Source organism: Mobula hypostoma, chromosome 13, assembly GCF_963921235.1.
Source record: "Mobula hypostoma chromosome 13, sMobHyp1.1, whole genome shotgun sequence".
In the NCBI taxonomy this organism is placed as follows: domain Eukaryota; kingdom Metazoa; phylum Chordata; class Chondrichthyes; order Myliobatiformes; family Myliobatidae; genus Mobula; species Mobula hypostoma.
Genome location: NC_086109.1, coordinates 49,563,533 through 49,588,949, shown reverse-complemented (window position 1 = coordinate 49,588,949; position 25,417 = coordinate 49,563,533). Strand labels below are relative to the sequence as shown.

At 40.8% G+C, this 25,417-nt stretch overlaps 1 protein-coding gene across 1 annotated transcript in view; it reads left to right on the top strand.

Annotated features, from left to right (window-relative positions):
* The window catches only part of ipo9 (importin 9), a 178,701-nt gene that overhangs the window by 35,446 nt on the left and 117,838 nt on the right, over positions 1–25,417 (top strand). The window contains exons 6-8 of the mRNA XM_063065668.1: positions 1,253–1,339; positions 18,851–18,970; positions 22,293–22,393. Of these exons, the coding sequence (XP_062921738.1) occupies positions 1,253–1,339; positions 18,851–18,970; positions 22,293–22,393 (308 nt within the window). The remainder of the gene's footprint in view (positions 1–1,252; positions 1,340–18,850; positions 18,971–22,292; positions 22,394–25,417) is intronic.

Sequence of the window (25,417 nt, the reverse complement as noted above, 5' to 3'; positions counted from 1 at the left end):
GAAAAAAGTATAGTCAACGTTTTGGACCGAAAACCCTTCGGCAGGACTGGAGAGAAGAAGCTGAGGAGTAGATTTGAAAGGTCGGGGGAGAGGAGAGAGAAACACCAGGCGAAGGCTGAAATGGATGGGGAGGGATGAAGCAAAGAACTAGGAAGTTGATTTGTGAAAGAGACAGAAGGCCATGGAAGAAAGAAAAAGAGAAGAGGGGCAGGAGCACAGGAGGGAGGCGATGGGTGGACGAGGTGATAACATGCGAGAGGGACAAGGGGATGGGAAATGCTGAAGAGGGGGTGGAGGTTGGAAGTTTGAGAAATCGATGTTCATGCCATCAGGTTGGAGGCTACCCAAACATAGTATAAGGTGTTGTTCCACCAACTTAAGTGTAGCCTCAGCCTGACAGTGGAGGAGGTCATGGATGGACATATCAGAATGGGAAGAAGAATTAAAATGGGTGGCCACTGGGAGATCCTGCTTGTCCTGGCGGGTGGAGCATAGATGCTCGGCAAAGCAGTCTCCCAATTAGCCTGAATCGCCGACTACTCTTTTCCATAGATGCTGCCTGGCCTGCTGAGTTCCTCCAGCATTTTGTGTATGTTGTACGTATTTCCAGCATCTGCAGATTTTCTCATTTGCAGTCTTTCCTTACAACTCAGCTTCATCATTCACACTTGAGATCTACACTCACACATGGTCTTACATTAACTTCTTTCATGCCCATTAAATCCTACGTGTGGGTGCCATGGTAATGTTGTGGTAATAATGCTTTTACAGCTCGGGACATTCCGCATTTCACAGTTCAATTCCACACTTCTGTAAGGCTTCATCCACACCCCTTTGGCATGTGGGAAATCAAAAGAATCATGTAAATTGCCCAGCGATGATAGTTATAGAAAAGTACAGCACAGAAACCGGCCCTTCTCCCTACCTAGTCCATGCCAGACTGTTGAAACTGCCTACTCCCATCGACCTGCACCGGGACCATAGCCCTCCCCATGGAATGGTTGGGTTTGTCTGAGTCCTCCAATTTATTCCCACAGTGCAAAGACTCGTTGGGTAAGTTAATTGGTCACTGTAAAGTGTCCTGTGAGTAGGTTAGAGTTAATCGGGGTGTCGGGGTGACGTGACTGGAAGGGCCTACTGAGTGCGGTGTGGCTAAATAAATGAACAGATCGGTAAAGTGACATGTTTGACTGGTAAATCAGCCTAAATTGTGATGAAGTGTCTCAGGTGTTGACTCTGTTTGCTTCTGCAGGTTTACAGCATCCGGACGAGAGCACATGCGGTTGAGATCTTCACCACATGTGCCAATCTGATTTGTGCCATTGAGGAAGTTGAAAAGGTAAGCTAAAAGGGGAAAGACAGGAATAAAACTCATTTGGTTCATTACGCTAATTTCCTTTCACTTAATGTGCATTACTCCACAGCGGGTTGTCAAAGCTGCCCATGCATCAGCAGCACAAGCCTACCTGGTATCAAGGATGTATATACAGATAGGTGCTGAGTAACGTCGTGAAGGATCCACCTACTGTGATCATGGACTGATTGTCCCACTCCCATTAGAGAGGAGTCTATCCAAGCCAGGACCACTAGACTCAAAAACAGTTACTTTCCACAAGCAGTAAGGAGATGAATACCTCCATCCACTCATCCACTCCTCCACAGCCCCAACCACCACTACACTATTATTCCCTGTCTAGAGTCGCCTTATGTACTGACACTCCTGTGCCTATGTGCCTACTGTCAGTTTACGGTCATACAATAAATATATGTATGTAAGCTAGCTTATGCATTTATATTTTTTGGATTTGTTTTTATTCTGTTTATCTTACTGTGTTTTTATTTTGTGCTGCTTCAGATCTGGAGTAACATTTATTTTATTCTCCTTTACATTGGTGCACTGGACATGACATTGAACAATTTTGAATTAATTTTTCATGAATCAGTTTGTTATCCATCACTCCTTCCTGACCGGTAGATCAGATTGGTCTCGATTTGCAGTGCAAATTGGCAAGACATATTTGATATGTCGGCAGGTTCTCTTGTTTGATGGATTCATGTCCTTTATGAAATCAAGATTTCAATTTTTTTTGTCATATTCTGCCCCAAATTCTCATTGTGTAGGTGGGGCAACAATGACCTTGGAAGTGATTAAGGGAACAGTGGGCTAGTGCCAGTAACTTTTTACTGTCTTACATAAACATGCATCTTTATGTCAACCCGTCAATCTTCAGGCCAGGCCATTCAGGTACTTGTGCTAATATTATTTTGTGACTCTATGTGCTGGATTGTAATTCCAGTGGATTCTGCTTAATTGGGACATACTTGAGACCAGCGCATTTTGGCCCAATTAAGTGGCTGCCCCAATTAGCCAGTTTCAAGGGAATAGTTAAAAAGGTATAACAAAAAAATAACCCAATGTTTAACTACCATTCATTGTGTAAGTCCTTACCCTGGTTTGCCCTCCCAAAGTGCAACACCTCGCCACGTGCCTGCATTACTAATCCAGACTCTAAGCTTATCTACCTTAATTAGTTACACTCTTTTCATCAAAATAAGTACATATCATACCTGGTATGTTCATTACCCAGGCTTTGCCTGTTCTTCCTGTTAGACTTACTTTTATCTTCTCAATCTGACCACTGCTGATCATTTGCCATTCTCATCCCTATAGTTTAAACCATTCCGAGTAGCACTAGCAATTCTTGCTGCAAAGATACTGGTACTCCACCAGTTTAGGTGAAACCCGTCCTTGTACGGGTCCCACCTGCCCTGGAACAGAGCCCAGTGATCCAGGTACCTGAAGCTGCCCAGCCAAATATCTGGTTTTGATTCTGTTACCATCTAAGTGTTTGTACGTTCTCTCCGTTACCACGTGGGATTCCTCCAGATGCTCCAGTTTTCTTCCATGTTCCAAAATTGCATGCTATTTGGTGCTAAAAGTGTGGCAATGCTTGTTGTGTATTTAATATTTGAGTAATATTGTAAACATGTTGTTTGATTTAAGTATTCTTTGTTTACATAATTCATCACTGGTTATATGTACAAGATGTGTGAATGTTATACATCATTACGTCACTGCGTCGTAAGTGAGTGCCTCTCTAAAGTAAAATGAAGTAGACCCGTTATCCCTAGCTCCCATGTTTTCATTCAGTTAGGTTTTAGAGTTACAGAACATAAGTGGTGACGAATTAGTTTTAAAATGAACTTGATGTGACTACCTATCTGTTGAAGCGCAGCAAGACATTCAAAGGTTAAAAATAAAGCGCAGCACGGTTTTTTTTGTTCAGAAGGGACTGAGACGTTGCCAAAAACAAAAGACAGGAACCAGACAAAATTCAGAGGATCATAAACCATGATAATAGCAATCAATTTTTAATAAGAAATTAGAAATGACTGGCTTCTTCAGAAAGGTAAATGTGTTTAATTATACAATGGATAACTGGATCATGTATGCTAAATGAATTCAAAGGTACAATTTAGTGTCAGAGAAATGCGTACAATATACATCCCGAAGTGCTTTTTCTTTGCAACTATCCACGAAAACAGAGGAGTTCCCCAAGAATGAAGGACAGTTACAGTTAGAACCCCAAAATCACCCCCAACTCCCCTCCGTCCCTCGCGCAAGTGGCAGCGAGCAACAATCCCCCACCGGAAAAATAAAGCGCACCTGCTACCAGCACTCAAGCGTGAGCAAAGCAATAGCAAAGACACAGTCTTGCCATTACCCCAAAGACCACATTGTTCATCCGCTAATTCGACATGCTGCAGGCTCTCTCTCTCTCTCCTAATAAGGGAGAAAGAAGTAACTCCATTTTCCAACAAGCGTGGAGACATAACAGACAACTCGCTGGTTTACGATGTCCCCCAACGACACACGGGTTTCCTGTGGTGACACAGACCCTTGATCCGCCCATCTCCAGTTCCTCGAGATCCCAGGCTTCAGAAGCCATGCCGAAACCTTAGGCCGAGTCTTTGGCATGTCGGATAGTGGCTGATTGTGGAACCCCGAGAGCGGGTCCCATTCCCACAAAGAACCGTAGTCAGCATGTAACTCCAGGTCAGGGTCTTCAAAAGAACCCTGAAAGGGAAAAATAGAGACATTAAAGAGGAAATAGATCTGTTTCCAAAGATGCAAGCAAAGGAGTCGCTTAGCTCCGCCTCCTCTAATTGAATTGAACAGTATTTTGAAATAGATGAAATAGCCAATGAAAACCAAGTGTCAGTTTTGCTGAGTGCAATAGGTGGAAAAGCATTCAGTTTGCTTAGAAGTTTTACTGTTCCAACCGAATCAGCCAACATGTGCTTTGCTGGACTTGTGACAGTGATGCAGGAACATTTATGAACTGAACCAGTTGTTCATTACTGAATGCTTTAGGTTTCATAAATGGAATGAAAAGGACGGGGAGTCCACTTGGGCTTACTTGGCTGAATTGGTCTTATTTAAATGTTTTTTTTTTGTCAATGGTAAGACCCTGCTGGACATTAAGAATTTAAAGTATTGCAGTCTATTCCATCAGCAAATTGCTCATTGGTGGAGAAACTGAAAGAAGTAGACTTAGTGTGGATCATGCTGCAGACTGCGTCAGAGGCATTGGTGTGCAATCTAACAGCGAGTGATTGTCATAGTTGCTTTTCTTGTGATTCCAAAACCCTGTTGGACATTATTAATGTGGAATGCCACAAGTTGGATTCACTCATTTCTTGGCGGCTGGCAAAGGTAGGCGGGGGTGGAGGAAGCTGCATGGCCTTGGTTGTAGTGAGGACTAGGCCTCAAGCCGCGGTGTCGTCTGTTTACAGCTACGCAGGAGAGAGGTGTCCGTGTCCATGTACTCATCCAGAGGTGGTGTGGTGCGACATCCAAGCTGGAGTCAGTATTACCCCACCCCCCCACCAGTGTTCAGTCGGTAGAAGACAAGCGGTATTATATTTGTCTGCAGACTGCTTCAACATTTAAGGCTCCGGGTCTAGGACTATATTTTTTTGTGTGACTGTATTGATATACAACTTGCTATCTTACATGTGCTATATTTGCCTTGTGCTAGTTGTGACTGTTGGTGCTGGGTTTTGCTCCTTGGCCCTGGACTAATGCTGTTTTGTTTGGCTGTGTTCATGGGTGTTCATGTGTGGTTGAATGGCAATTAAAATTGAATTTGAAGAGATTGTCTGAGCATTTCCAGTTCAGTGGGGTGGGCTTAATGATGCATGAGAGATTGTTTAGTTTGTGGAATCTTACAAGAAAACATTCAAAAACAGTTCCTAACTGAAGCACGACTCACTTTTAAAAGAGCAGTTGATATCACCTTATCAGTGGAAGCAGCAGCCAGAGTTGCAGTCAGGAGTGAAAGTGAGCGTGAACAAAATTGCAGCGTCTAAACAGAAACCACCTTGGCTGACCAAATTGTGTCATTGTTGTGGGAAGGGCTTACAATCAATGCAGGCTTAAATTGAAACTTGTAGAAAATGCAGATTTTGGCCTCTTTTGGGGCTTTACTACTGCTTGCTGGTGGGTGGTGTGTGCTGTGATGCTTCCTGCTGAATAAGTGAGGAAGTGGAGAGGTAGGTTTCATGCTTTGGAGCTGCTTCTGCGTGGGCGGGAGAGAGCAGGCTTTGGGGTCCTCTTCTGTTTTTGTAGCTATCTGCGAAGAGCAAGAATTTCAGGTTGCATACTATATATATTCCCGTATTAAATGAATCATTGACCCATTGAAAGTAGGACACACAGAGCATGTTGGGCAGTCAAAATAAACAGACTGCACAGGGAAGAGAAAAAAGTGAAGTTGCAGTTTCAAAAATAGCACTAATCTGTATGCTATTGATGAAAAATCTGATAATGAAAGTGACACAGGACTGAGTAGTCTTTTGATTTACAATGTGAAAACTAACACAAGACAAGCAATATGGTTTACACTAGAAGTGAATAGCAAATTAATTAAAATGGAATTGGACACGGGCTCAGCTTTTTCAGTCATTTCACAGAATGAGTTTGAATGGCATTTCAAGATACTGAACTGAAGTCTGTTAATATCCAGCTAAGAACTAATACTGGAGAAAAGATATCTCCTCTAGAATGACATTTATAGCAGTGAAGTACAACAACCAACAAGCCACATTGTGATTTGATGGAGATGGACGTGAAAGCACAGAGGAACATCTGGAAAAATTTCTGAAACGCTCGTTTGCTGCTGTTGTTACTGCGCGGTTGGGAATCTTTCGGAGGGAAGGCCTCAAAATCCCCAGCTTTGCCCGCTGTTGGCGACCGAAATGGAGGTCGAATCATTCGGATAGAGATGACTGTCAGTACTCAGTGTCGGAGAGCTGATCAGAGCTTGAAGTTTTCAGATGACCCAGAGTCGGACCGTGGTCGGGTATGGCAGGGAGAGTTTTCCTTCCTTCTCCCGTCTGTGTGAGATGTGGGACATTTGAGAGACTTTGAACTTTTACTGTGCTCATGGACTTCTTCATCAAGTTATGGTATTGTTGCACTGTTGTAACTATATGTTATAATTACGTGGTTTTGTTAATTTTTCTCAGTCTTGGTCTGTCCTGTGTTTTGTGATATCACACCGGAGGAAATATTGTATCATTTCTTAATGCATGCATTACTAAGTGACAATAAAAGAGGACTGCGTGTCTTCATAATCTAAAAAAATCTAAAAAGTAGTTGATTTCAGTGGGTCAAATTTGAAGACAGAATATAATAATGGTAAGACTCTTGGCAGTGTGGAGGATCAGTGAGATCTTGGGGTCTGTGTCCATAGGACACTCAAGGCTGCTGTGCAGGTTGACAGTGTTGCTAAGAAGGCATATGGTGTGTTTACCTTCATCAGCCGTGGGATTGAGTTCAGGAGCCATGAGGTAATGTTACAATTATATTGCTCAGACCCCGCTTGGAGTACTGTGTTCAGTTCTGGTTGCCTCAGTACAGGAAGGATGTAGATGCTATAGAGAGAGTGCAGAGGAGATTTATAAGGATGTTGCCTGGATTGGAGAGCGTACCTAATGAGAATAGGTTGAGTGAACTTGGCCTTTTCTCCTTGGAGTGACGGAGGATGAGAGGTGACCTGATAGAAGTATATAAGATAATGAGAGGCAATGATCGTGTGGATAGCCAGGGGTGTTTTCCCAGTGTTGAAATGCCTAACACAGGGGTGGGGGGGGGGGCATAGCTTTAAGGTGCTTGGAAATGGGTACAAGGGGAATGTCAGAGGTAAGTTCTTTGCACAGAGAGTGGTGGGTGCATGGAATGCACTGCCATCGACGGTGGTAGAAGTGGATACAATATGGTCTTTTAAGAGACTCTTAGATAAGTACATGGAGCTTAGAAAAATAGAGGGCTATGTGGTAGGGAAATTCTAGCCAGTTTCTAGAGTAGGTTACATGGTGGGCACAACATTGTGGGCCGAAGGGCCTGTAATGTGCTCTAGATTTCTATGATGAGCTGAACAAACTATGAAAAACAGGAGGGCCAGTATTGAAGAGCTACAATTGGCTGAAAGAACAACTTGATTAGATATCTATCTACCATTTGTATGCTATATCCATTGCAATGGAGTCAACTGAAAGTGAATTAAGGATAATGCCAGTGCAGTTTTAAAGGATGGAAATGGAAAACTCAAACCTAAAATAGTGTTAAATGAAAGTGCCACACCCAAGTTTTACAAATTCTGTCCCGTTCCTTATATCATCTGTGTTAAAGTATGCTGAATGAATTCTTTCCAAGGTTAAGTGGAGCCCATGGGTAATGCCAGTGGTCCTAGTAGCCAAGTAGAATGGATCTGTGGTGATTTTATGGTCACTGTCAACCCAGTACTGAAAATAGATGGATATGTTCTGCCCAGGTTAGAACATATCTTTGCAAACTTTCTGGAGGAAAGTTAACTTAGCTGAGGTGTGCCTACAGATGGAGGTGGAACAAGAGTCTAAACTGTTTCTCACTATAAACTCTCACAAAGGGCTTTATCGCTATAATAGGCTTATTTTTGAAGTAGTATCTGCACCTGCACTCTGACAGAAAGCTATGGACCAGATGCTGTAAGGCTGCCCAGGCACTCAGTGGTACCTGGATGAAATCATTCTTACTGGTAAGGATGATAAGGAACATCTCCAAAATCCCAAGACAATCTCAAGATTAGAAAATTGTTAGCTCAGAGCGTGACACAACAAGTGTGAATTTTTTTAACCAAGCAACACTTGTGGTCACACCATTGATGCACAAGTGGCTGAGAAAATTCAAGTAGTGGTGGATGCCCTTTTTAGGATGTGTCAACTACTACGACAGGTTCCTGCCAATCTTGGCTACTGTTCTCCACTCCTTGAACTCATTATTACAGACTGGGAAGAAACAGCAATGAACAAAGCAGTGTGAGGAGATTGTTTCACAGCTATAAGTCTCGCCTGCAAAGCAGAGTGACCCCCGCCCCGAGAAAGACGTTATCCAACAAGGCTAAGAAATCCTTCACAGTGATTAAACCTTTAGGCTTGAATGGGACAATTTAACATTTACTATGTGTGAATATATTTGAAATATATTGAGTTGGAGTTTATAGCTAAGCAGGAAAGAGCTTTGTGTATTTAATATTTCAGTAATGTTTGAGTAATATTGCAAGTACGTTGTTTGATTAAGCATTCTTTGTTTACATAATTAATTACAGGTTATATATACAAAGTATGTGAATGGCATACGTCATTGGGCCACCATGTCATAAGTAAGCACCTCACTAAAGTAAAAGGAAGTAGCCCTGTTATCATCCTGCCCACTTCTGCATTCCGCAGGGATCGCTCCCTACGCTACTCCCTTGTCCATTCATATCTCCCCACTGATCTCCCTCCTGGCACTTATCCTTGTAAGCAGAACAAGTGCTATACCTGCACCTACACCTCCTCCCTCACTACTACTCAGTGCTCCAAACAATCCTTCCAGGTGTGGCGACGCTTCACCTATGAGTCTTTTTGAGTTTGGTGCTCTTGGTGTGGCCTCTTGTATATTGGTGAGACCTGACTTAGATTAGGAGACCGCTTTGCCAAGCACCTACACTCTGTCTGTTTGAAAAAGAGGGATCTCCCAGTGGGCACCCATTTTAATTCCACTTCCCATTCCCATTCCGACATGGCCTTCTCCACTGTTGTGATGTGGCCACACTCAGGTTGAGGAGCAACACCTTATATTCCGTCTGGATAGCCTCCAACTTGATGGCATGAATATCGATTTCTCATACTTCTGGCATTGCCGCCCTTCTCCCCCACCCCCTCGCTCCCCAAACCATTCCCCATCCCCTTCCCCCTCTCTCACTTTATCTCCTCGCCTGCCCATCACCTGCCTTTGGTTCTCCTCCCCCTTTTTCTTTTTTCCACAGCCTTCTGTCCTCTCCTATCAGATTCCCCCTTCTCTAGCCCTGTACCTTTCACCAATCAACTACCCAGCCTTTTACTTCACCCCTCCCATTCCTGGTTTCACCGATCATCTTGTGTTTCTTCTTCCCCTCCCACCACTCTCAATCTCTCTTTTTTCAAGTCCTGATGAAGGGTCTCTGCCCAAAACGCCGACAGCACTCTTTTCCATGGATTCTGCCTGTCCTGCTGAGTTCCTCCAGCATTTTGTGTGTTGCTTAGATCTGTTATCCCCAGTTGTTTTCACTTCTGATTAGCTTTTAGTTACAAAACAACACTTGATCTGTCTCCAGCATATTCTTGGACTGTTAGTTGTTAGTGCAAATAACTGTTTATTCACTGTATATTTGATGTACATGTGACAAAGCTAATCTGTCTTACGCCGGCTGTTTAGCCATGCATTAACTTTGCTATCTTCCTAATTCTGCCTTGCTAGTACATGCCACTTGTGTAAAATCTTGGCTCCCCTCTTATTCTGCTCTTCACCTGCCCGTCACCTTCCTCTGGTTCCCCATCTCATTCCCTTTCTCCCATGGTCTACTTAAGAACAGAAGAAATAGGAGCAGGAGTAGGCCATCTGGCCCATCAAGCCTGCTCTGTCATTCAATAAGATCATAGCTGATCTGGCCATGGTCTCATCTCCACCTACCTGTTTTCTTCCCTATAACCCTTAATCCCCCTACAATGCAAAAATCTATCCAACCTTGTCTTTAATATATAAGATCTCCTCTCATTCTTCTGAATTCCAGCAAGTACAGTCCCAGTCGACTTAATCATCTATCCCCCTCAGCTCTGGAATCAACCTGGTGCACCACCTCCAAAGCCTCAAGTAAGGAGACCAGAAGTGCACGTAGTATTCCAGGTGTAGCCTCACCAGTAACCTGTATAGTTGCAGCATAACCTCCCTGGTCTGATATTCAATCCCTCTAGCAATGAAGACCAATATCCCATTTGCCTTCTTGATAGCTTGCTGCATCTGCAAACCAACCTTTTGTGATTCCTGCACAAGTACTCCCAATTAATTAGTTCGGATGGCAAGTCCAATACAATATCAACTGCCCAAAGTTCAATAAGGACAGACTGGGGCATGAAATTTCAGAATGCCAGAATTGCCACCAAATCAGCACTTCCACTGATGTCATACTCTGTACAGCAGCATACTGCACTTTTTACCATTTAAATAATAATATGTTCTTTCATTTTTCCTTCCAAAGTGGATGACCTCACATTTACCAACATTGTACTCCATCTGCCGGACCCTTGCCCACTCAGTTAACCTATCTATAGCTCTCTGCAGACTCCCCGTATCTTTTGTACAATTTGCTTTTCAACTGAATTTAGTATCATCAGCAAACTTAGATATTCTACACTTGGTCCCCTCTTCCAGCTTGTTTTTGTATATCATGAATAGTTGCAGGCCGAGCACCGATCCCTTTGGCACATCGCTCACCACTGATTGCCAAACCAGAGTAACACCATGTATCCCAACTCTGTGCATCCTTATCTAATGGATAAGTCTTTTATGTGACACCTTGTTGAATGCCTTATGGAAATCCAAGTAAATAGCGTCCATCTGATCCCCTCTATCCACTGCACTCGTTTTATCCTCAAAGAACTCCAGTAAGTTTGTCAAACAGGACCTGCCTTTGCTGAATCCATGCTGCGTCTGCCTCATGATAGTTTCAATCATTTTCCCAACTACAGATATTAAACTATCTGGCCTATAGTTATCTGCCTTTTGTTTACGTCCTTTTTTGAACAGAGATGTTACATTCACTGTCTTCCAATCCGCTGGAACCTTCCCAGAGTCCAGAGAATTTTGGTAAATTATCACCAAAGCCTCTACTATAACTTCTGCCATTTCTTTCAGTACTCTAGGATGTATTCCATCAGAACCAGGGGACTTGTCTATCTTAAGGCCCACAAGTTTGCTCAGCAGTACCTCTTTAGTGCAGGGGTCCCCAACCTTTTTTGCACCGCGGACCGGTTTAATATTGACAATATTCTTGTGGACCGGCAGGTGGTGGTAGGGTTTGTTCAAGTAGGGTTGCCAACTTTCTCACTCCCAAATAAGGATAGCAGTCAAATATGGGACACTTGTGCTTACCCCGAGAAAGACTACCATGACCATGAAGCCTTGCCCGGGCACCTGTGTGCGTATGCGTGACGTGCACATGTGTGTACATGCCGATTTTTTTCTACAAATCGGCTTTGGCTTAATCTTCCCAATTCTGTTAAGTGAAACTACATTGTACATACATTATTTCTACTTCATATAGGCTGTGCATTTATCATATCATTCCTGCTTTTACTATATATTAGTGTTATTTTAGGTTTTATGTGTTATTTGCTATGATTTGGTAGGTTATTTCAGGTTCAACAGTGCATGACGGGGACTTCCGGTAGCGCTCATGGAGTGAAGTCGCGTTCTTGACTCGCTCCATTACCTCTGAGTTTTTTTTCTCTATGGTCAGCTATACTTTAATTAACCATTAAGGCATCAACTCTTACAATACTTTGAATTAAACTGAATTCTCCGACAACTGGATGGAACTTAGATCTGCTATGTCTAAGAACGAGAAAGACGGCAAGGATGGTAAACCTCCGGTTAAACCGAAAGCTACGGATTTCCCCCCGACTGAATCACCGGTGACTTTGAAAGCGATATCGGAGTTAATTCAGAGGGAAATTTCAACCTCTGTTAGGGAGATGATTCGTACGGAAATTGCAGGCCCTGTTAAAGACCTGATTCATACGGAAATCTCAACTAATTTCCAGAAAATTGCCGATTTAATTGATAAGATGCAAACATGTATTGCGGAACATCAGTCGGCTATATCTGATCTTCAAAAATTCGCGCAACAAAGTGAGCTTAAGATGGGGAAAATCGAAGAAACAATTAATGTAATGAAGAAGAAACTTGACTTTTTGACTTTTAAAAACTCTGACTTGGAATCTAGAATGCGACGGCAGAATTTACGAATGATTGGCGTGAGGGAAGCCGCTGAAGGTAACAACCCCATGAAATATTTCTCCCAACTTTTAAAAGATGCATTCCCTACTGTATTTCCTGACCAACCACCGCTACTGGATCGTGTTCACAGAATCCCATCATACTCGTCTAGGTCAGATAGACCTAGGCATGTTATCTTACGTTTTCATTACTTTCAAGACAAGGAGAGACTGTTTCGATTCGCTCGATCTAAAGGTTTCATTGATTTTTCGGATCTTAAGTTCCGATTCGTGGAAGATTTCAGTAAACCAATCTGGGACCAACGGGTCCGTTACAGATCCGTGATGTCGGAATTCTATAAGATGGATTTAAGACCAGCGCTGCTGTACCCTGCACGTCTAAGGATTCGCATGGCAGATGGAGCCCTTCGTTTTTTTGATTCTCCATCGGATGCCCAGAGTTATCTGGATCAACTTTCATCTCCAACATCTTAATTGTTTTCTTTTTAATTTTCTCCGTCGATCGGAGGCTGTGAATTGGTTGGTTTTAACTTTTCTGTGCCCTATTTGGGCAGAAAAGTTTACTTTCGATTTCTTAATATGGCTACTAAACTTTCTTTTTAACTGCGTCATTTCTTTCTTTTCCCAGGGGATTCTGGGTGGTTACTTCCCTTTTGTCATCTTACGTATTTCCTGTGCGGCCTTAAATTTTGTAGTTTTTGTTTAAATTTTATTCTGTTTTGCTTTTTATAATCACTTTATATTAATAATCCTATTTTTTTTTTGTTGCTGTGTCTATTCATGAGTTTGAGGTTTATTGTGGTTTTTTTTTTAATATATATTTTCCGGCTTTTGTTCTGTTCTGTGTGTATTCTAATTGAGTTAACTTTTTTTTACTTATTTTTTTACTGTTTTACAATTAACTGATCCTTTTCATATTTATACCTTTTTTTTAGGGAGCGTATACCGGAAGTCATGGGGGTAGTTTTAGCGCTTGCTTCTTTCTGGCGGGTCTGCTTTAGATTTTGCCTTGGGGTCTTGGGCTGGGGGGTGGCGGGAGGGGCTTCACGTTTTAGTTTGTTTTTCTTTGGGCTATATACATTATTGAAGTACTGGCTGCGTCCTTTTCCCCGGTATCTTTTGTATGTTCTGTTTCCTCTCCGGGTTTGTGGGTCGCGCCTATTGTCAATCCTCCTTGTCGTGGGTTGACTTTAGGATTTATGGAGTCTATTATTAATTTTGTCTCCTGGAATACTAATGGTCTTAATCATCCTATTAAAAGAAAAAAAGTTTTTAAAGTGTTCCGGAGACTTAAAGCACAAATTTTATTTTTACAAGAGACCCATGTACGGAGGGGGGACAGACTACGTTTTTTCAAATTCTGGAAGGGACAACAATTTCATTCGAACTCCAATGCTAAGATTCGAGGCGTCTCTATTTTTATAGATTCCTCAGTTACTTTTATACAACAGGATATTATCTCTGATCCGAATGGTAGATTTTTATTGGTTAGTGGTTTACTATTTAATAAAAAAGTAGTTTTGGTTAATGTTTATGCTCCTAATATGGATTGTCCGGAATTTTATAAATCATTGTTTGATCAGTTTCCGAATTTGAACGAGTTTTCATTGATTTGGGGCGGAGATCTTAATACCTGTTTATCTCCAGCTCTGGACCGTTCGGCTCCTTTACGGACTTTACCTAATAAATCTGCAAATTTGATTAATTTTTTCCTTTCTGATTCTGGGTCGACGGATATTTGGCGTTTTCTGCATCCTCAGGAAAAAGATTTTTCCTTTTTTTCACATGTTCATCATTCCTATTCAAGAATTGATTATTTTTTTATTGATTCTCGTCTCATTCCTTCAGTGATTAAATGTGATTATGATTCTATAACCATTTCGGATCATGCTCCACTTAAGCTTTCTATTAAAATTATGGCCAATATACCAAACAATAGACAATGGCGTTTTAATTCGCTGTTGCTTCAGGACTCGGACTTTGTTAATTTTATGAATGAACAGATTGAGCTTTTTTTTATAATTAACCATACAGAAGATATTTCGGTTAACACTCTTTGGGATACTTTTAAAGCCTATATTCGGGGTCAGATTATTTCGTATTCTGTTGCTTTGAGGAAGAAACAGAAGCAGGAGGAGATGGCAATTGTGGACAAGATTAAAGAAATTGATAAGAAATATGTTATGGCTCCTTCTGAGGAGCTATACAAACAAAGAACTGAACTTCAAATGGAACACAGTTTACTACTCTCGTCCTCGATTGTAAACCAATTAAAGAAAACAAGAAGTGATTTTTATGTTCACAGTGATAAAATTGGCAAGCTGCTGGCTAATCAATTGAAATCTAATTATGTTAAATCTCAAATCAATCAGATTTATAACCAAAATGATCGATTGATATTGGATCATGTGGGGATTAATCAAACCTTTTGTGATTTTTATTCTTCTTTATATCAATCAGAGTCTCCTCGAGATTCTAAATATATGAATGATTTTTTAGATAAGTTAGACTTTCCTCAGATTTCACAGGATATGTCTTCTTTATTAGATACTTCCATTACAATGGATGAGATTAAGAATGTTATTTTTTCTATGAATCTGGGGAAAGCTCCTGGCCCTGATGGGTTTACCGTTGAATTTTATAAATGTTTTGCTTCTTTATTGATTCCTTGGCTCTATAAGGTTTTTGAGGCTTCTTTGAAACTTGGTAAACTTCCGGAATCTTTTAATAGAGCATCAATTTCTTTAATACTAAAGAAGGATAAAGACCCTGCTCAGTGTGCATCTTATAGACCAATATCTTTATTAAATGTTGATTCTAAAGTTTTTTCTAAGTTATTAGCAAATAGACTAGAAAAAGTACTTCCTTCTATTATTTCGGAAGACCAAACGGGTTTTATTAAAGGTCGTTACTCTTTTTATAATATTCGTACATTGTTAAATATCGTTTATACTCCCTCACAAAATGTTCCTGAGTGTGTTATTTCTTTAGATGCCGAGAAAGCTTTTGATAGAGTAGAATGGCCTTATTTATTTAAGGTGCTTGAAATGTTTAATTTTAGCCTGAAATTTATATCCTGGATTAAACTGTTATATCACTCCCCTGTAGCCTCAGTTCGTACTAACTCTTTAAACTCACCTTTTTTTCCTCTCTTTCGTGGTACTCGACAAGGCTGTCCTCTTAGTCCCCTATTATTTGATATTGCATTAGAACCTCTTGCAATTGCTATTCGAGAATCTTCAAATATTACTGGGATAACTCGGGGATTAAAGTCCCATAAATTATCACTCTATGCTGATGATTTACTTTTATATATTTCTAATCCTGAGAGATCTATTCCTGCTGTTTTAGAGTTATTAGCACAATTTGGTCTTTTCTCAGGTTATAAATTAAATCTTAGTAAGAGTGAACTTTTTCCGATTAATAAACATCTTCCCTTATATTATAAATTTCCATTTAAATTGATTAATAATTACCTTTCATATCTTGGGATTAAAATTACTTGTAAACATAAAGATTTATTTAAGACTAACTTTTTACCATTAATAGACCATATTACTCAACTTTCATCTAAATGGTTTCCTTTATATTTAACTTTGATTGGTCGTATTAATGCAGTTAAGATGTTTTTTTTGCCAAAATTTTTATATGTGTTTCAGGCATTACCAATTTTCGTTCCTAAATCTTTTTTTGATAAAGTCGACTCTAAAATTTCTTCATTTATTTGGCAGAATAAGAATCCGAGACTGGGTAAAATACATTTACAGAAAGCTAAGAGAGATGGAGGTTTAGCATTACCTAACTTTAGATTTTATTATTGGGCTATTAATATTCGACATATGAAATTTTGGTTACTTGACCGGGATATACTATCTATTCCTAAATGGGTAGCATTGGAATTACAATCTGTTCAGGGTTATACACTTGGTTCTATTTTAGGTTGATCTCTTCCTTTTGATTCGAAACGCCTTAAGCAGGTCTCTAACCCGATCGTTAAATATGCTTTGCGTATTTGGTTTCAATTCAGAAAATTTTTTGATCTTAATCAATTCGGGTTAGCGATTCCTATTTTAGGTAACATATTTTTTCCTCCCTCTTTTACGGATCGCGCTTTTCAAACTTGGAAGACTAAGGGTATTTTACGGTTTTTGGATTTATTTTTAGATGGTTCCCTTATGTCTTTTGAACAATTATCTAATAAATATAACCTATCAAGAATACATTTTTTTAGATATTTACAAGTTAGAAATTTTCTAAGTACTATACTTCCTTCCTTTCCAATGCTTCCTCCTATATATATTTTAGATTCGATAATTAACCTTAATCCATGTCAGAAAGGTGCATCGGCTATGATTTATAATATTATTATGAAACTCAGGAAAGCTCCATTTGATAAGATTAGGGTAGATTGGGAACAGGAATTGGGGCTTACCATTTCTGTGGATGATTGGGGGCAGATTTTACAATTAGTTAATACTTCCTCTATTTGTGCTAAACATTCCCTAATTCAATTTAAAGTGGTGCATAGAGCACATATGTCCAAAGATAAGTTAGCGCGTTTTTACTCGCATATTAATCCTTTCTGTGATAGATGTTCGGGGCAGATAGCCTCTTTAACTCATTTGTTTTGGTCTTGCCCTACTTTGGAAACTTTTTGGAGAGATATTTTCAATATTATTTCTAAGGTATTAAATATAGATATCTCTCCTCACCCTATTACTGCTATCTTTGGACTACCTAAAATTTCTAGTAATCTTTCCCCTTCAGCCCGTAGAATGATTGCATTTCTTACTTTAATGGCGAAAAGATGTATTTTACAACATTGGAAAGAGCTTAATGCTCCAACCACCTTTTTTTGGTTTTCTCAGACGATTTTATGTTTGAATCTGGAGAAAATTAGAAGTAACCTTTATGATTCTTCATTTAAATTTGAACAGATTTGGGGACCTTTTATTCGATATTTTCATTTAATGTAATATTTACCCTTCTTGTTTTTTTTTCACTGTTTTAATGGAGGTCGGGATTGAGGACGTGATTTTAAGTTTAACTCTGTTTGGTTTCAAGTTAGCCCATTGCTTTGCTTTGCTTTTAGTTAGTTGCACGGTGGGTTTTTTTTTGGGGTTTTTTTTTTTCTTTTTTTCCATTGATATATATAAAATCTAGTATACTATTATGTTATCTTGGTTTCTTATGCTTAAATTACATTGTTTGTAGTATTTTCTTTTTGGTATTGTTATCTTTTGGAATTTTATTATACTTTAACATTGTATTAATGTTTATATGGCTTACCTTTTTTGTATACTTACTCAATAAAAAGATTTTAAAAAAAACAGTGCATGACAAGGAATGAGGAAAGGTGCAGCTGATTCATATTGCTTCATATCGCCAAATCGTATCGTTTCCTCGCGACCCGGTTTCACATGCTTTGCGGCCCAGTACTGGTCCACAGCCTGGTGGTTGGGGACCACTGCTTTAGTGATAGCTATTGTATTGAAGTCCTCACCTCCCATCCCATCCATAACATCTCTTTGGCATGTTAGACATGTCCACCTCCGTGAAGACCAACACACAATAGTTATTCAGTCACATAGTCTCCTATCAGATTTCTCCCCCTTCAGCCTTTTACCTCTTCCACCTATCACCTATCACCTATCACCTATCCTCTTCCACCTATCACCTCCCAGTTTCTCACTTCATCCTCTCTCCCCCACTCCATCCCACTCTGGCTTCCCCCTCACTTAGTCTCACCTATCACCTACCAGCTTGTACTGTTTCCCCTCCTGCCACCTTCTTTTGGCTTCTGCCCTCCTTCTTTTCTCGTCTTGATGAAGGGCCTTGGCCTGAAAAGTCAACTATTTATGTATTTCCATAGTTGCTCTCTGACCTGCTCCGTTTCTCCAGCATTTTGTGTGCGGCCCTTGTGAGTCTTTGTGTCATTCCAATTATCCTCATAAGCTTTCTGATAACCCTTTTGATCTGATGTATGTGTGGATGATGCAGCGTATTCAATATGTACTATCCAAGGTTCAAAGTGTTTGAGATACATCATCTTGCAGGCACTCACAAAACAAGGAAACAATAGCATCCATGAAAAAGCCTCTCACCACAAAGGCAGTCAGACATCCAATGTGTGATAAAGAAAGAACAAATTGTTCAAACTATTAAAACAAACAATCCATAAAGTATGTGCTGCAGTTTCCCCAAAAGTAAGTACAGTCATGGAGCCAGTCAGAGCTGCAGCCAGTCCAAGAGCCCATTGGCTGCAGGTCATGGCCATGGAACCAGTTCAGTGATGAGGTGAATGCCGATGGCTGCACTCCACGGCCATGAGTCAGATTTAGCACTGAGACGAATGCTGATGGCTGCAGGCCAGCTCAGAGGCAAGAAAACCTCAGAGTAATGACCCTCAGCCTAGACACCTTAATCTTTTTAATCATTTATCTAAATGGGAAATATTATATCTGAAGGTTTTTTTCTGTACATCTGACAGGGGGCGGCGAAGGCATTGATTTTCCCTGTGGTACAGCAGTTCATCCAGGCCTTTGTACAAGCTCTACAAATGCCAGATGGCCCGAACTCTGACAGTGGGTTGAAGATGGAGGTGCTGAAGGTAAGTTGTGTGGTGTAATCAGGAAATATCTGCAGTCAGAGCTGCTGGAATTAAACAACTTCTTTCATACGGTTTGATGGATTCTGGTGTTTGAACCCAGGGTTCTTTTGGAAGTAAGGAAAGAGGCTGAAAACTTGTTTCTTTGCAATCACTTTACTCAAAGTTGATAGAGCAAAGGGAAGTTCAACAGAACAGTGACAGTATACTTGTTGGAGATGAGAGAAACTGAAAATGCTGCCTAGCATAAAATAGCTATTTTTATACTGCAGAGGTAAAAATTCCAAACAAATCCATAGATAAAGGTGAACCAATTAGAAAGCACTTAATCAATACTACAAACGAGAAAACACTTATTCACTGAATGCAGAACAAAAAACTTGCAGAGCTATTGAGAAATATACTTTGTGTAACCACCAGAGGCATATTAAACTGTTATGTGCCTTCTAGAGCCACTAGGAATCATAGTAAGCATTTACTTGTACATAAATGTATAAAATATAAGCAGATAATTGATTGTTTATCTGCAAAGAAAATAACAATTAAACAGTGGGATCCAACAGGGTGATAGTGATGTTTAGTAGCATCCTCTTGCTGGTTGATTATCACAGTTGACACCCAGGCAATCAACCCTGAAGTGAATGATTCTTTGAGAAACTACCACCTGTTTACTAGAGTGTTACCTGGAGAATATTGGCATGACTGACCTCCAGCCTTTGTCCCATAACCTTTAGGTTCCTGGAAATCAAAAGTAAAGTTGATTGAAGCCTGAAGTAAAGCCCAAAAAAAGCAGGAAACCCTCAGTGCAGTTTTTCTCTCCACAGACGCTGCCCATTCCCCTGAATGTTTTTAGCATTTTTTTGTTTTTATATCCATTTGATAATCTAGGCTAGCAGCATTATTTGTTTATTTATTTTAAATACAGTGTGGAACTGGCCCTTCTACCCAGCAACCCTCGACAACCCCAATTAACCCTAACCTAACCATGTGACAATTTTAATGTATCTGGTTCATCTTTGGACTGTGGGAGGAAACCGGAGGACCCTGGGGAAAAAACAGATACTCCAAGAGACTCTGTACAGAGGATGCCGGGATTGAACTCTGAATTCCACCCCGGGTTGTACAAGCGTCACGCTAACTGCTACCCTACTGTGGTGCTCAGTTATTTTTAATAATTTACCAAAATTACTGGCTGTGCATTCTGTCAATTCTAAATATTCTTTGCCCTTTACCCAACTTTACCTGGAATTTCTTTTTCCCCATTTCCTCCATATGCTATCGTGGGGCAGCATGGTAGTGTAGCAGTTAGCACAAAGCTATAACAGCGCCAGTGGCCTGGGTTCAGTTTCTGCCGTTCTCTGTAAAGGGTTTGCACTTGCTGTCCGTGACCTTGTGGGTTTCCTCTGGTCTCCTCCCACAGCTCAAGGACGTATGGATTAGGCTAGTAGGTTAATTGGTCACATGAGTGTAATTGGGTCAGAAGGGCCTGGTACTGTACTGTATCTTCAAGTAAATATAAATAAACACTGGGCATACCAGTGGAAGTAGCATCTCCCTACGTCTGACTTAGTCCAGAATAAGGCCCATTAACCTCTACCTTCTGTTTTGCAATTCTGAATCCAAATGGCTAAATCATCACAGATTCCATGCATCTTAATAAAATCTATGTAGACAACATCCAGAGCTCTATCTTCATCAGTCAACTTTGTCATGTCCTTGAAAAACTCAGATCAACTTAGTAAGACATGACTTGCCCCACATAAAGGCTGTCCCTAATTAGACTGTGGTTTTCCAAATATTTATAATTCTTTTCACAAAACATCTTTTCTGGCAACTTCCCTGCTACTGACCTGAGACTCCCCAGTCTTATATTTCCTTGCTTTCCTTCTTGAATAGTGGAATGCTAGCTACTTACCAGTCCCTAGACTTAATGTGTGTTGGTGACACACCAGTTCCCTAGTCTTGATGTTGTGTGTTGCTTAAGTAATGTCCTTGATTCCTTCTCTTTCCTTTATTGGTCAAAATAAAGTTTGTTATCCAAGTGCATTTATGTTATTATATACTACCTTGAAATTCCTTCTCTTGCAGGCATTTACAGGAAAATAAATACAATAGAATTTCTGAAAAACTATACATAAAGACTGATAAGCAACAAATGTACAAAAGTAGTTAAATTGTTCCTGAACCTGGTGGTGTAGGACCCGAGGCTCCAGTATCTCTTTCGCAATGGCAGCAGTGAGAAGAGAGCAAGCGTGGCCTTCGTGGTGGAGTTGTTTGATGATATATGCTACTTTCTTGTGGCAGTGCCCCATGTAAATGTGGTCAATGGTGAGGAGGGCTTTTCCTGTGATGGACTGGTCTGTATCCATCACTTCTTGGAGCATTTTCCATTCTTGGGTATTGATGTTTCCATTACATGCAGTGGTGTGGCTAGTTAGGATACTCTTCACTGGGCATCGTTTGTCAGAGTTTTTGGTAACATTGAGTCTTTGTAAACTGCTAAGGAAGTATATCAAGCAGTAGTAAATCAATGCAACTGGACTTGCTGTGTTGTCTAGGAGACGTTTCGACACTCATCTGAGAGGCTTCTTCAGTTCTGATCTATGGTGTTTTCCGGCCTATAAACTCTGAGTTGTCTAAAGATATAGCAATCACATGAGGGTTGTTAAGAGTCCTAGAGGTAATGAGAGGGGCATTAAGTCTTGTCTTTGCATGAATGAAGGTGTGAACTGTTGTGGGGATGACAGAGTAGTGATGTTAGGACTACACTGTAAATAACTGATGGGTGGTGTTGTACCCTTCTGTTCAGGGATGAGTTTTCCAGTTTGACAAAGGTGGCTACTTTAACTCCTTTCAAACTGCCTGTCCTCCCTGTCCAAAATGTGCACATTGTTATCAGCAAAGCGGGGGCTGGGATATTACACCATCTACGAACTTGCGAAGCAGTCCTAACATCTCTACCTCAGTGTCTCCATGTGATTTCTATACCTTTAAACACTTAGAGTTTATAAGTCGGAAAACTACCCAAGGATCAGAACTGAAGAAGCCCTTTGGATGAGTGGCAACAACACAGCAAGTCCAGTTGCCCTGATTTACTACTGCTTGACTGACTGAGAACCTTCATAGACCTATTTCTCAGAAAGTGGAGGTGCTGCTGTGCTGCCTATGAGATGGCTGTAATATGTTGGTCCCAGCACAGATCCTCTAATATAATAATGCTGAGGAATTTAAAGCTACTCATCCTGGTGGCCCTGATCCAGCTTTGCTTTGGTGTATGTATTAAGTATTGATGTTCATTATATTTCCTTGCTCTTTAATTTTACAGGCAGTGACAGCTTTGGTAAAGAACTTCCCAAAGCACATGGCCTCTTCCATGCAACAGATCCTGCCCATTGTTTGGAACACACTAACTGATAGTGTGGCCACATATCCTTCCCTCAGTACTGATGAGACATTAACTCTGTTCCTCTCTCCATCTTGCCAGCATTTTTTTTTATCTTTCACTCATCCCAGTGCTAATTCAAATGGTTCCTGAACAGTGGTCAACATGTCAAAATTTTTACATTCAAAATGCTTAATCTTACTGTAATGGAAGACCCTTGAGCTCCTAACTTTGATCTGAACTTTGTAGATAGAGCTAGAATTTTGATCTTTTGAATCAAAGCTGCATTTGAAATAGTCACCGTATCTGTTCTTTGTTCTTGTACTGTGAGCCGATCCTTTTACCTTTATTGGAGGGTGCCATGGTTAGTGTAACATGACTACAGCTTGGAGTGTCGGAGTTCAGGGTTCAATTCTGATGTCACCTGTACCTCCTCCCCATTGAATGTTTGAGTTTTCTCCGGTTTCCTGCCACAGTCCAAAGACATACTGGTTAGTACAAACCCCATTTCCAGAAAAGCTGGGATATTTTCCAAAATGCAATAAAAACGAAAATCTGTGATATGTTAATTCACGTGAACCTTTATTTAACTGACAAAAGTACAAAGAAAAGATTTTCAATGGTTTTACTGACCAACTTAATTGTATTTTGTAAACATACACAAATTTAGAATTTGACAGCTGCAACACACTCAACAAAAGTTGGGACAGAGGTATGTTTACCATTGTTTTACATCACTTTTCCTTTTAATTACACTTTTTAATCGTTTTGGAACTGAGGATACTAATTGTAGTAGATTTGCAATTGGAAATTTTGTCCATTCTTGCTTGATATAAGACTTCAGCTGCTCAACAGTTCGTGGTCTCCGATGTCTGATTCTCCTCTTCATGATGCGCCATACATTTTCAATAGGAGATAGATCTGGACTGGCAGCAGGCCAGTCAAGCACACGCACTCTGTGTCTACAAAGCCACGCTGTTGTAGCCTGTGAGAACGTGGTCTGGCATTGTCCTGCTGAAATAAGCATGGACATCCCGGGAAGAGACGTCGCCTTGATGGCAACATATGTCTCTCTAAAATCCTAATATACGCCTCAGAGTCAATGGTACCTTCACATACATGCAACTCACTGATGCACCCCCATACCATCACAGATGCTGGCTTTTCCACCTTTCACTGATAACAATCTGGATGATCGTTTTCATCTTTGGCACGAAAAACTCGACGCCCGTTTTTTCCGAAAACTAGCTGAAATGTGGACTCATCTGACCACAGCACACGGTTCCACAGTCTTTCAGTCCATCTGAGATGAGCTCGGGCCCAGAGAACTCGCCGGTGTTTCTGCATAGAGTTGATGTATGGCTTCCTCTTTGCGTAATACAGTTTCAAGTTGCATTTCTGGATGCAGCGACGGACTGTGTTGAGTGACAATGGTTTTCCGAAGTACTCCCGAGCCCAGGTGGCTATAATTGTCACAGTAGCATGATGGTTTCTTAGGCAGGGCCGCCTGAGGGCTCAAAGATCACGCACGTTCAACAGTGGTTTCCGACCTTGCCCTTTACGCACTGAAATGTCTCTGAATTCTCTGAATCTTTTCACAATATTATGTACTGTAGATGTTGAAAGACCTAAATTCTCTGCAATCTTGCGTTGAAAAATGTTCCTTTTGAACTGACTAACAATTCTCAGGAATTTTGGCACAGAGTGGTGAGCCACGACCCATCCTTGCTTGCAAAGACTGAGCCTTTGATGGATGCTACTTTTATACCCATTCATGATACCTCACCTGCTACCAATTAGCCTGCTAATGTGGAGTCTTCCAAACCAGTGTTACTTGAATATTTTGTGCACTTTTCAATCTTATTTTAACTCTGTCCCAACTTTTACATAGAACATAGAATGGTACAGCACAGTACAGGCCCTTCGACCCACAATGTTGTGCTGACCCTCAAACCCTGCCTCCCATATAAGCCCCCACCTTAGATTCCTCCATATACCTGTCTAGTAGTCTCTTAAACTTCACTAGTGTATCTGCTTCCACCACTGATCAGGCAGTGCATTCCACGCACTAACCACTCTCTGAGTAAAAAATCTTCCACTAATATCCCCCTTGAACTTCCCACCCCTTACCTTAAAGCCATGTCCTCTTGTATTGAGCAGTGGTGCCCTGGGGAAGAGGCGCTGGCTAATCACTCTATCTGTTCCTCTTATTATCTTGTACACCTCTATCATGTCTCCTCTCATCCTCCTTCTCTCCAAAGAGTAAAGCCCTAGCTCCCTTAATCTCTGATCATAATGCATACTCTCTAAACCAGGCAGCATCCTGGTAAATCTCCTCTGTACCCTTTCCAATGCTTCCACATCCTTCCTATAGTGAGGTGACCAGAACTGGACACAGTACTCCAAGTGTGGCCTAACCAGAGTTTTATAGAGCTGCATCATTACATCACGACTCTTAAACTCTGTCCCTCGACTTATGAAAGCTAACACCCCATAAGCTTTCTTAACTACCCTATCCACCTGTGAGGCAACTTTCAGGGATCTGTGGACATGTACCCCGAGATCCCTCTGCTCCTCCACACTACCAAGTATCCTGCCTTTTGTTCAGTGTGTTGTAGCCATCAAATTCTAAATTTGTGTATATTTACAAAATACAATGAAGTTGGTCAGTAAAACTATTGAAAATCTTTTCTTTGTACTTTTGTCAGTTAAATAAAGGTTCACGTGAATTAACATATCACAGATTTTTGTTTTTATTGCATTTTGGAAAATACCCCAGCCTTTCTGGAAGTGGGGTTTGTAGATTGATTGGTCGTTGTAGATTGCCCTGTGTTTAGGTAAGGGTTAAATCAGGGGTTACTGAGCAGCGCAGCTTCAAAGGCCAGAAGGGCCTATTTCGTGCTTATAACACACAACATGACTGCATGGTACAAGCCCTTTGACCCATGACATTGTGCTGACCTTTTAGCCTACTGTAACCATTCCCACCCGCAAAGCCCTCAATTTTTCTATCATCCATGTGCCTATCTAAGATTCTCTTAAATACCCTAATATTATCTGCCTTAACT